We start from the raw sequence: 13157 nt of genomic DNA on the forward strand, positions 1-13157 counted from the left end.
GAGAAAAATAAGTAAAATAGAAAAACGAAGCGCATCCTCTTCTGGAGGCATATTATCTTACAGCATGAATAGTATGAAACAGTAAGAATGCAAATTAAATTACTACACAGCCTCATTGTTATGCTAATGTTTGATTCCAAATGGTTTTGATTAATGAACAAAATGATGATGGTTTCTAAACAGATTTATTGAATTTATATCTGTTACACATTTTAATATAATGGTTGACATTGTGACCAGTTTCCAGAGTAAATAGCCATCTAACACACAACAGTGAACATTTCAAACCGTGTACAATTCCTGTGCTACTTATGTGTTTGTTCTTCATGAAAACTAACCATTCAAATTAAATCAACATGTTGAGACCAAAGGTGCACATTGAATCACTAACTTATGTTCAACTGTATCTATGGATCATCCATCATGGTATGTGTTTATCTGACAGGGTAACACCCCCTCAAAGCCTGATGTCTTGCATTTTATTTCACCTCATGTAGACCAGTAGAGCATGTGGCCCGCTAAACAGCAAGAAAGCAAACAAATGCACCTTAATTAATTTGACTTGTAGTTGGACCCATTGTGACCAATGTGACTTGGATGATTAAAATTAAGTTCCTACGGTCTTGGGGATCAAACTTCTACCGGTTATCGTTGTGATATCGGTTACAAGCGTGTTTTTTACATTGTTGATATCACGCAGTGTTCTCCGTCAGCTGATCTGTGAAGAAAAGACCTGCAATGACATCACTTATTGGCATGTGACCAAGAAGTGTTTGACTGCATGAACCACATTTGAACCAAAAACAATAGCCAAAATCCTTCATTATTTATTATAAGTGGATGTTTATACTAATAGTATTCATAAAGGTGTCCGATAACGATATTTATAGCCACTTTTGAAACGCCAGTTAGCTGTGCAGAGTCGCACCCATCCCGGCGCGGCGTGGCGGTCAACGAATGCAACGGACCCGTGGCTACTTGGATGAAGGCGGTGCTAGTGGTGGTGCCCAAGCAGCAGCAGCAGCAGCAGGGCCTCGCCTTTGTGGTTATAGAAAGAGAAGATGGCTCCCGTTCTGGAGAAACAGCTCCCGGGCTCAGCCGACAACAACAACGAAGAGGAAGAAGGACAAAACCTATGGCAAGTTTGTGCTATTGTTTTAACGACTTCCCGCCGGCCGGGACCCTTCTTAGAAAAGCACAACCTGCTCGTGGCTGTGCTTTGTCACTGACGCCCGCTCGCAGTCTTAACGCCGGCCCCGGCTAGCAGTGACGTTAGCACCAACCGAAGCGGGGCGGTCAGTGTGTGCGCGCTAACGTTACTTCTGTTAGCCGCTCAGCTAACGTCAACGACGTGGGCTAGCGTTACTTCTGATTAACGTTGGACGCATTGTGGCTGACGTTACCCAAGGACGTCAGTGGCGGACACGAGTTCTGTTTATGAGTCAACGAGAAGTTCGAGGAAGCCATTCGTAGTGTCAAGGGCTTTGACAAGTTCATGTCAAGACAACACCTATAAATACTTAGCTTAATGCTAACGTTAGTACCATACACGGTTCAAGGGACGTTATGCAGAAAATGCCGTTGGCTTTAGCCGTCACGTATCACGCGGGTTATGCTGCTAACTTTAAGTTAAGAATTAAGCTCGTCGAGTTTCACGTTTTCAGAACCTTGTCTAAACTTAATATCGAAGTGAAGAACATCAGTGGAAATGACATCATTTCCTGATTTACTGTGTTGTGGACACATCACCGAGCTTGATGACCAGATAATCACATTGAAGCAGGCACATAGTGGTCTATGAGCGTTTGGAGACACTACTCAGGTTCTAGCTTCTATGTCAGCAACTTATGTCAAGAGATAGCGAGCTGTCATTGTGTCACTTCACTGTCAATCTAACGGTTGCTTCTTGCAGGACCGCAATACTGAGTGAGGTTTCAACCACGTCGAGTTCAAAGTTGCCATCAGGAAAAAATATCCTGCTATTTGGTAAGTATGACTTGTGGCAAATGTGCACAAATCTATTCTTTTGCAGTGTTTTGTAGTCGTCAACCCCCGAGGGGAGTGGTGTCCGACAGACCGCCCAACCACCCCGAATCACACAAAAGACAATGGTTGCGAATGAAAACCATTCTGACTTTCTCAAACAGTCTGCACTTTAAGCTGAGTTTCTTCCCACGCTCTTGAAAGGAGAACCTATGAATACCTAAGAAATCCCGTTGTGGCCCAAAACGACTTGCGTGAGCCTCCAACAATCAGTACAGTCCCATTTTATTTGAGGTGGAAACGTTGTAAAGCTGAGACTTGTTTGTGTATAGCCAAGAAGTTGGAAGTTATGGTTTCTCGGCACATCATACACTGTCATTGTTTGAACACAAATTGCAATTGAACACAATTGCAACTTCTACTACTAATTATGAATAACATAAGATGCAGGCTGATGAATAAAAATGTCTTACAGGTGAGGATGGATCAGGAAAAACCGCACTTATAGCTAAACTTCAAGGAGCAGATCACAACAAGAGAGGCAGGGGACTGGAGTATATGTACTTAAATGTCCACGATGAAGACCGAGATGGTGAGTCTACCTGTTGTAGCTTTACAGATTATTTTACAGCTGTTCTAAGCAGTTTAGACCATTGATGAGCTTGCATGTCTAATACTAATGCTCCCTTTTCCTTTTGCAGATCTTACTCGCTGCAATGTTTGGATCCTGGATGGAGACCTATACCACAAAGGCCTACTCAAGTTTGCCGTTTCAGCTCAGTCACTACCTGACTGTCTAGCTGTGTTCGTTGCAGATATGTCACGGCCTTGGACCATTATGGAGTCACTGAAGAAGTGGGCCGGTGTGCTACGTGACCATGTGGACAAGCTAAAGATCTCCCCGGAGGACATGAGAGAAATGGAGCAGAAGAGTAAGTCATTTTCTACTTCCATCTTCCCATATGTGACTTGTATTGTATGTGGTATCAAAATGAAACGTCATGGGAGCTTTTATTTAAAAAATGTACAACAGTTTGTTGCAGTGTTTTTCTCCTGGTTCTAGCTGCACCATCAATCATGTGCCGACGTCTGGGTTGTAGCTCAAATAAAATTAAGAATATATATATATATATATATATATATATATATATATATGAGATGTATAGATATATATAGATGTGTGTAATGTACAAATATTAATTCTATCATGTATGTAGCCTGTTCCCTCGTGGAGTATTTGACCAGTGTAAAATGGACATATTAAGATTGTATTTGAAGTGGTCAAATGTTATGAATGGGGAAAATCTCATAATTCCCAATGCGTCTTTCTTTCGTTAAAGCCTTCAGTTTGTTGAGACTTAAAGCATGTGGTGATTTGTTATGGGGTAGCATCTTATGTCCCAACATGCAGGGTTCCAGACTGGCAACAAGAAGAAATGATATTGGTAGATGCGTAGCATGAAGGCAAACCCATTAGAACATTGGACAATGTCACGGATGTTTTTAGGTCATCAGAGGGGCCCGTGATCCTCAGCTGTGTGCTCTGGCTGTCGGCGCATTCTGCAGATCAATGATTGCGATGCACTCCCTTTAATTTTAGAACTGGTTATGTCTCTTATGAACAGTTCTTTTGTGTTTGGGATAATGCTTTTGGAAATCGCAAATTATTTCAGCCTGCAGGGTTTTACAGAAGGTTCCGGCAGCCATCAAAGGTCTTAAAACTCTTGACAGAACTTGTCGCAACAAAGTCAAACTGTTTAACTATTTCAGGTTAATGATTTCAGGTGAGTTTGACTGCTGAGTTATGAGAAGGTTCCCAGCATTTCAGATGCTAATATAAAAACATGTGGTACCAAATCTGTTGGTAAACTGCAACAGCCAAGTAGTGACAAAAGCACATTGTTATTTACAAGCAGAAGTGTTATAACATCTTTTTATGGGTCCGCATTTTCCAACTTTCTTTAATGTCAGTGGCTTATCAATAGGCATTGTTGAAATAGATTATAGAATGCAGTGGAAATAAAATGTAAATATTATAACTATATTCTGGCTTCAGCACACATTCGTTTTTGCTATCCTAGTGTTAGCCGTAGAAGGCTTAACTTTGATTTTTAGGTTTTCTAGTTTCCTTCTACTTACTCACGGTGGGCCTTTTTGACATGGTTGGATTTCCAGTTCAGCCAAAGCATATCAGCAAAAGTATCTTCCAGCATGTCAGTTGTGATGTTGGCAGCGGACTGGTGAGACCTAGTCAGATTACATATTTGTAGATATGAGTGTGTGAGAGACCGTCTGACAGGCGCACTGGAAGTGTCGGCTTTTTTCCAGGGAGTCTTGCAGGCGTCTTGCATCATGGTTCCCTCCCCTCCAACAACAGCGTCAGAGGAAACCGAGTGGGTCTGAATTCAGTCTGTGGGCCGGACGTTCTGTCTCCTGTTATTCTTTCTCTCAAGCAGTCTGCTCAAAAGTGGAATTGCAGGATCAAGCTATATTGCTGCCTGCACAACAGCTTGAAATAAAACATGGTTCTCTTGACAACTTGAGTGGTAGTGACAAGACGGCTCTTTTCTTTCCCTTACGTGCCGGAGATTGGTGTGGAGGGAAAAATTTAGGCTACTTTTCTTTCACTCAGTAAGTTTGACTTTTTAATGAAAAGTTTTCTTTTAGGAATACAAAAAAACTGCAAGCTACAGTCTCGGTACTTGAGGAACATACTGTTTAATTTAGCGAAGGTTATCCGGTTTGTCTGTGCCAATATTTTGACCCCACCTTTATTTGTGTACCGATAGCCTTTGTACCATTAAGACGATTTGTCTTTGTCACTTTCACTTTGTTTTGATTTTCTACTGGCAGAAAATGTCCTTATCTGTATTCCTTTTAATAAATGTCCTGCCATGTCTTGGCTCAGCAGACCCCCTGTAAAGCTTAATGTCTCGGCATTCGAAAAGGATTAGATGATTAGACATTTTGGTCTAACTAGTTTCCGTTGTACATTCTATTAACGTCCACTCAAATATGAAAAACAGCGTCAAAGAGGCATGCTAAACGTGTGGTCTGCAGATTGTATTCGTGCACTCGATTTGTGTAATCCAGGAGGGTTTCCCTTTAGGATGTGGGTCCTCTGCATATACTAAATCCCATGTTAGGAAGTAAAGGACTTTGCTCAAGACAGCAAGTCAATCTGGCTTTGTGGCCTGTCCCCAACTACATTTCTGAAGCTCCTGGGGAAGTAGGCCAAAGCTTCCTTCATATATACCCTACACACACACACACAACCTCTACAGCTCCAGGAAAGCACCACAGGAAGTTGAACGATGCCATGTGTTTTTCCTGAGGTCTATAGTGTGATTTTAGAAATGCGGTCTCATGATGCCATGTGTGCATTTACATTTGGAATCTTCTGTTATTATTCTTCGAGCATGAGTTTACATATTGTTGTATGCCAATTAAGTGCAATGCGTGTGTGTTGTCCCTGGGATAATCTCATCTCTAATCCCAGAGACGATTAACACTTTTCTACTAAACCAGGTTTATGGGTCTGCATCTATTACCAAAAGTCCTACCATAAATGATGTGCACCTCGAACAATGACCCGTGGGGACTACAGAGATCACTAAACCCCTTTATTAACCACTAAAACCGTTTCCGCTTTCAAATGGTCTGAATTCCTATCTTTTGCTCCCATTGTCTCTCCTCCAGTGGTAAAAGCGTTCCAAGAGTACACAGAACCGGAGGATGCCGCCCCAACCTCCCCACTGAGAAGGGCCCCCACGGCAGGGGAAGACGAGGCTGTTGTTCTACCACTTGGGGACAACACGCTCACACACAACCTGGGCATTCCAGTGCTAATAGTTTGCACAAAGGTAAATAATTCCTCCAGCCCCAAATGTCTTATGTGAACCCATGGACTCTATTCAGAGACGACTTGTGTCGCAGATGTTGCTGTAAGGGTTCCTAAAATGTTTTTTTCCACAGCGTGGCTTTTTCCTTATATAAAGCAATCTTTGCTACCTCATGTTATCTTCTGCTAAACCAATCTTTGACCCTGCTTCTACAATATGTACATTGTAAGATGCACCCGGAACAGAAAGCCTCCTTTTTAATGCCGTCCTCACTGCTGGTTTCCTCTGGATTCTTTAATCGCCTCATGATTTTTTTAATTTATTTTTTGTAATTTTAAAGAGTATCCTCTAATAAAAAGCCGCAGTTATCCTTGCTTTTGAACCCTCGAGGCAGAGATTAGTTCTGAAAAGCACAGGTTAGTCATCAGCAGAGCTTCGCATGCCACCCGTGACAAGAAAATGGTGAATGTGCCTTTTTCCCCAGCGGTCCCTGTTTAGCTCGTATGAGTGGAAATCATTCAGCGTGACGATTGAAACCTCTGTCAGTATGTTACTACAAAGAGAGATGTCCTTACAGAATGGACTGGTGCAGAGAGCAGTAACCATGTTCATATTTGTAATTACTGACTTATTGAATGTATATGTATGTAATATTTCTCCCTCTTAAATATGTATGTTTCCCTCTCTTAATGTCATCCTTCAGTGCGATGCAGTCAGCGTTCTAGAGAAGGAGCACGACTACAGAGATGAGCACTTCGACTTCATCCAGTCCCACATTAGGCAATTTTGCTTACAGTGTATCTTTTTTGTATTTGTTTGTTCTCTCACAACGTTAATTATATTCATCACATTGACAGAAATGTTTTTATTTTTTGTAAATGGCATATCATCACTTTATTCCACGTCTGTGTGATCACCCAAACAATTGCTGCCTTAACTGGACTGAAAAGATGGAGCTGGCCTGATCTACACTTCAGTCAAAGAGGAGAAGAACATGGATCTGCTTTACAAATATATAGTGCACAAAATGTATGAGTTCCAGTTTACCACACCAGCCTTAGTGGTGGAAAAGGATGCAGTGTTCATGTAAGTGAAGAAAGAAATGCATTAGATTCCTTTTAGTTTATTTCAATTATTTGCATTATTTTTCTCTCTAACATAATTCTAACATTTGAGTGTTTTTGTTGTCAACTGGCATTGTTTTTTCTTTTATTTGTTGAGAATCCTACACCATAAAGCAGTTTTCTTCCAAGGACATACGTCATTGCGCCTGCTGTATTTGGAACGGCCTTTTTTTCCCGTTTCAGTCCATCTGGATGGGATAATGAGAAGAAAATTGGGATTTTGCATGAAAACTTATCAACAATCAGACCCGAGGATCCGTTTGAAGATTTCATCACGAAGCCTCCAGTACGAAAGGTAATGCCAGTGAAACGTACTGAGGAAATGGGAACTTTAGGTAACGACGTTACAACCCAAAGGGCCATTTACATAACTGCATGCTGCCCGTCTTCGCTCTTCTTCACAGCTGGTTCACGAAAAAGAGATCAATGCCGAGGATGAGCAGGTATTCCTGATGAAACAACAGGTAAGTGTCTGTCTGTCTCGCACATTTCATCATTTCTGTCCCCAGGTCCTTTTTGATGAATTCCTGCTTGTATCTGCACTGATGGCACCTCGTGTAAATTGAGGTCTCACACTTTAAAAAAGAAACGCTAAATAACATAAATATGGATGTCAACAAGCTCCCAGTTCAGCTGTCCTTGTACAACCGGGTTACACAAATGCAGTTAAGCCCAAAACAAAAAACGCCTTCCTGTAGTGCATTTCATTAGTTTCATAACAATAATACTGGTGAATGTAATTTGTTTTCCAGAAATGCAAAATGAGCAAACTATTTTTTTTGGGGCTCCGTAAATGTTGTCCGAATGAAACCATTCAGTGTCACTTCTCTCCTCTCCAGTCTTTGTTATCGAAGCAGCCGGCCACACCAACAAGAGGCGCCACAGTGAGTGTCCTCACGTTCCTCAACGTAAAATCATGCAAAAACTAAGCCATTTGTTTATGAGCACGGTTTTGACCTGGTTTTTGTGTTTTAGGATTCTCCGGGACGAACAGCCTCGGGGTCTCCCAGGCCCGCTGGACGCGCCGGCCAACCAAGCTCGACCAGCAGCTCACCAATGGCTGCTGTCAAAAAGCCTGACCCCAACATGAAAGGTTGAGGCTCCATTTCTTTCATATCTCAACGTAGATATTTCAATTTTGCTGCCAAGGTTGTCACGGTGGCTTGCAATGCTAATTCATATTGTGGAATGATCCAAATTTATTGAAACCAGTGTTTTGACTGCTGCTTGAGAACTGTAATTGACTTCTGCAAGAGGTAACCTCTTAAAGGAATTGTATAAGATGTATGCACTCTTCCTTAGCTTGCATGCCTCAAGCAGAAACATTGACTTCATTAGGTGTGAAAGGGGGCTTGGACTGTCAAACTAGAGTGGGTTGACGAAAGGGTCTGTTACCCCTTTCCAATTGTGGTTTGAACTTATTGGAGACACGTTTATAAACCCCATCAGGTCTGACAAAGGCTGTTCCTTATCAGAAGTAGGGATCCTGAACAAGAGGGTGTCGTATGCGGCACCACTGTTTAAAAAAGCCCTCTGACACAAACATGGGATTTTAGGCTGGCACACATCCCATCGCATAATACAAACCCTCGATAGGCTTTTGTCATAAAGTTTATAAGATAAAAACTTCGAGCAAGTTCATCTGTTAAAAATCTGTGTTGTTGGTATTCTCAGTGCTGTGAAGGTAACTAGAAACTCAATGATAAAGTAAGAATATGTGCAACCTGCTAACGACTACTCCACTATTTACTAACTTTCACCTGAAATGGGATGTTTCCTTAATGCCGACGTCATTTTATGCTCCATGTTTTCCCTGCAGCTGGCGCTGCCAATGAAGGAGTGCTGGCTAACTTCTTCAACAGCCTGTTGAGTAAAAAGACCGGATCCCCGGGGAGCCCAGGAAGTGGAGCGGTAGGAGCGGGAGTCCAAGGGTCCGCCAAGAAAACAGGTACATCTCTCATTCCGGTGCTCTCCGCTCTGATCCCAGTGAACAGCCTCCTCTTATTTCATATCTCGTGTGTCTTTAAAACCATATCTGACATCTGAACGTTCACATTATGCCAGGTTACAAATTAGATTAAAAGTGAATGCATAGGGTGGGCTGTTACCCTATTAGACATAATAGGGCAACATGACTCATAATATGATGAAGTGAAGATCTTTTGGGCAGATGTAAACTGCTGCAGAATTGTCTGCCGGAGGCGTACATCCACGAGGTGGTAATTTAAGTCCAAAACCGCCAACGATCTCAGCCTTCATGTACACTAAGTGGAGGGTTAGAAACGGGGCCCTGCGTTCACCATCTTGCTGTCTGGAGTTTCATCTCTATAGCGAGCATGAGCTGAAACAGGAGAAAAAACGTGTTTTCGTTTACTGAACTTCTGCCATCTGAAGGAACTTGTGACAGGCCTGTATGCAGCAAACCTTCTACCATCAGTGCCCCTCTAATACTAATGCATCCCACCCCAGGTCACATCCCTTTGTTCTCTTGCTAAACTCTTCTATGTTGCTCAAGACCTCGGCTGTTTTGCATGTCAACTGTGGTTATTTTCAGCTCCAGCATATGTTTATTTTACTTTGTTGTATCAGGTAAATACAACAAAGTAATAATGTTTTTTGAAACCACTGCATGCAACTTCTTTCTGTTTGGGACCACGTCCTTTCCCAGTTGACACGCAGCTGAGAGGATAATGCATGACTACATGTTCCTTTTTGTCCTCATTACTTTTGCATGAGTGTTAAATGTGTCCGCGAGCAGTCAAACTCCAGCATGGGACCTCCTCGGCACCAATCCCCGTCCATCTGCTTGCTGGCCGCAGGATGACGTTTTGACAAATGCACACAGAGGCTACAGGAGGTTACTTTTGGACTTTGTCTCCTGTTTTTCCCCCAAGGGCAGAAGCCGGGTTTGACTGATGTCCAGGCGGAGTTGGACCGGATGACTCGCAAACCAGACTCCGGGGTTTCACCGAACAACATGCCAGCGCCGGCCGAGAATGAAGCGTGAAAGGCAACGAAAACAGCTGCGTCGCCCACTGCGTCAATACTCCGGAAATATACATGTACATGTGAGCATAAAAAAATGACCAAATTCCCAACGTTTATCAGTCAGCACACACACACACACACACACGCACACAGGGGTTTCACCTAAATGAGTTTCAGATGTTCTCAGATATTTTGCTGTTGTGGTGAAACAGGAGGAGAGATGGAGGTGTTAATGAGATGATACGTGCTGATGGCTTGGCTTTATTTCTGTCCTCCAACTGTAAATGTTTTTCTTTGAGGGATGTCAGTTTGCAGAAATTAGTGCACACTCCGTCAACATCCCCCCCACCCGTTTCTGGCTTAAAACAGCCACTGTTCCTGGGGGGTAAAGAGTGGGAATATACTGGTCCTGTGGCCACTTGTTCAGCTTATCTGGCTGAAGGATTTGGTTGTGATTTGGAAAGTTATTTAACTTTTAAATATATTCCTTGATAAAAGTAATTAAAATAAGTCAAAAATATGTACTGTAAAAGAAATGTTGGATATGATACTGCTGTATTTCTACATAGCTCCTCCTCATTTTGTGCACCAGTTATCGGGTTGAGGACGCATTCATCTGTATCACATAAACGTGTGAAAAAAGACAAAAAAGCCACTGACGTCATGACACTAATCTGACAAGTCCAAATCGCTGGTATCATATCATTTGCCGATTCATCTCGAAGGATTCTGTAAATATATATACAAAAGAATATTCAGGTTAACTTTGATTTTTGTATAAAATGCAATTCTGTCCAAATTATGAAATGGCCTGTTTGACTAATTGAGACTTGTTGGGATTTGATGGGCTTAAAGTTGCAAAAGAAACAACGATAAACCTTTCGCTACAGGTGTGTATATTTGAGGATGGGCTGCATCTTTCGTACTAAAACTCCTAAGTGCCTCGCACAGTTAGCGGTCATATTGGAGGTGCACGTCTACACAAGCGGAAAAGGTTTTTGTCCATTTCTCGTCATCCGATTAATTTATTCTGTTTTACATTTTTGTTTAATGACTGTGGTCTGTTGTTTTTCAAAGGGGGAAAAAAAAAAGATCTCTGGCGTAGTTCAATTGAGCGATAGATTGTAAAGGCTGCTGATATGAAGAAGGAACCTCATGGCGGAACTTTTGGATCCCCCAGAAGGCCGCTGTGGGGGTTCAACCACTCGCTTTGCAGCCAAAAGACCAACGATGATTTTGCTTTGAACAAAATAGGATATTGTTTCCTTCGGTGATTGACAGCCCGGTCCTATGCTTGGTTCCATGCGTTTCATTCACGCTGTATTTTGCATGTCGTTTTTAAACATTCCCGGTCTCCACATGAAGTAGCTGTAGAAACTCATGCGTGTGGGGACACCCCTTTTCTCCAGTCAGCTCTTTTTTGTTCAGTCTCTTTCAGTGGCCATTTCTTATTATTACCCTTTGCCTTCAGCTAACTGTCCCACTGGGCACCCTGCCTTCACAGGAACGCTCCTTATCCATTTGTTCGTCCTTAAGGGGTTGCTTGAATGTGTTCTGTAGTTTCTCTTTTTTTTAAAAGAAATAATCTCATCAAAAATACTTGTGCTTTATCATCAACTCTGTATGCAAGGCCCCACGTAATCTCATAGAAAGTGTACATGAGTGGCATTCTCAGAATGAATTGCAGTGTGACGAGAGCAGCTAATTGCTATTCAAACAATAGCATAAAAAAGGAAAACTGGAGTTAATTGGGACATGGAACCAAAGATGCATATTAGTCACTGTTTTCTGCTTTTTGTAGTTTATATTCATCCATAAAAGTAACCAGTGGCCCTCCCTCCCCCACCCTCACATGGCGCCTATGAACTTGTTTTTGAGTAACATCCTATAAAAATGGTAGAAATGCCTTCTACACTCAACCATAAGTCAAAGGAAAACAAATACCATAACTGTGTAGAGTAGATGATGATCCATTCTCTAAACTGTTTTCGGTCTACAAATGCAATTAGTGTTTCACTTTAAATTCGCTCTGTAAGGGAATAGCTGTAAGACTATTGGTGAACGGTTAACTTGATTTTTTTTTTTTATCAATGATGCTACACATCTATTTCAGATTTACTTTGTCATATTGAATCTTTGTTCTCCTTAACTTGTTTTGTTTTTGTAAGCGGGTGGATGTGCCTCAGGGTCTGTTGCCCCAGTGGATGAAGCACAATTTAAAAACGGCCAGGAGCAGTACCGCCACATGTTGAAATAAGCACTTTTCCTTGGACACTTGTATCAATTCCCTGTTGCTACTGTTTGAGATGAAGAATGCATATTTTCCTTTTTGCCTTGCCTTTTTAGAACATTTAGTAATGAACCTAGACATTAATCTACACAGTAAAACTGAATTATTTATCTGCATTTGCTGCTTAAGTTATGGATACTGCCCCTGGTGGTTAACTTTGGAACAACCGCTTTTAGCTGGTGATTTTGTAAACTGATTCGATCCTTTTTGAAATCATTGTCATGACACCTTTTTTGCTCGATGTTTTTAAAGACATTGTTAAATAGATAAACCAAATAAATGCCTATTCATTTTCAGGTTATACCTTTTTTGCCCATTAAAATTCTCATTGTTTATGTTTACATCCTAATAAGGCATGTTGTTTGTGTTGCCAAATAAGGTTTTTCCCATAGACTCTTTCTGTTTAACATATTGTAATGCAACCCTGGCCTGAGTGACACCACACCCATACTTCATGTCATTATATAGTATTCTTCATATAACATGGCCACACTTTTTTGAATTCAGCATTTAGCTGAGTGGAATGAAGTGCTCATGCTGCTCTGTTTCAAAGTTGCACTCGCTCTTTAACGGTTAGATGTTGCTCCCGATATTAAATAATGAACCGTTGTGGTAAGTTTTGTACTGAGTCGTCAGTTGAAAGCGACTGGCTCCTCCCACCCGAACTGAATTGCCTTCGACCACTATTGACAGTCTTCATCCGTGTGAGACGATGGGCTTCTGCTTCCAGTCCTTTTGTATTCAAGATAGCAATACATTGTAAACACATGGCTGCTTTTGTGTCCTGAACTAATTCGGAAGTTTGATTGTATGACTTTAACGCAATTGTGTAGCCTTTATGCTGCCGTGTGGATTCTCGCTTCTTACGCCGTCAAACTATGGAAAATGTTTATCAGACCCCTGGCTTCAATAAAACAGAATCCAAACATT

General features: G+C 41.7%; 1 protein-coding gene across 2 annotated transcripts; it reads left to right on the forward strand.

Moving 5' to 3' along the window:
• The first annotated feature begins 892 nt into the window (after window positions 1–892).
• On the forward strand, window positions 893–13157 carry dync1li2 (dynein, cytoplasmic 1, light intermediate chain 2). 2 transcript variants are annotated; one of them, XM_040160481.2, is made up of 13 exons: window positions 893–1138; window positions 1913–1986; window positions 2459–2575; window positions 2685–2915; window positions 5683–5846; window positions 6529–6622; window positions 6776–6911; window positions 7133–7244; window positions 7354–7413; window positions 7789–7833; window positions 7925–8042; window positions 8769–8897; window positions 9844–13157. In XM_040160481.2, exons 1-13 carry the CDS (start codon window positions 1062–1064, stop codon window positions 9954–9956), a joined length of 1470 nt encoding a protein of 489 aa, XP_040016415.1. In that variant the 5' UTR covers window positions 893–1061; the 3' UTR covers window positions 9957–13157. The 2 variants fall into 2 exon arrangements, with proteins under 2 accessions (XP_040016415.1, XP_040016425.1); XM_040160491.2 differs by having other exon boundaries at window positions 974–1138; window positions 9849–13157.

This window comes from Gasterosteus aculeatus, chromosome 12 (assembly GCF_964276395.1).
Source record: "Gasterosteus aculeatus chromosome 12, fGasAcu3.hap1.1, whole genome shotgun sequence".
Lineage (NCBI taxonomy): Eukaryota > Metazoa > Chordata > Actinopteri > Perciformes > Gasterosteidae > Gasterosteus > Gasterosteus aculeatus.

Coding starts and splice junctions, on each gene's coding strand:
- dync1li2 (XM_040160481.2), top strand. CDS start 1,062: ATGGCTCCCGTTCTGGAGAAACAGCTCCCGGGCTCAGCCGACAACAAC. Junction 1,139..1,912: donor GAAGAAGGACAAAACCTATG/GCAAGTTTGTGC, acceptor TGCTTCTTGCAG/GACCGCAATACTGAGTGAGG. Junction 7,834..7,924: donor CACCAACAAGAGGCGCCACA/GTGAGTGTCCTC, acceptor TTTGTGTTTTAG/GATTCTCCGGGACGAACAGC.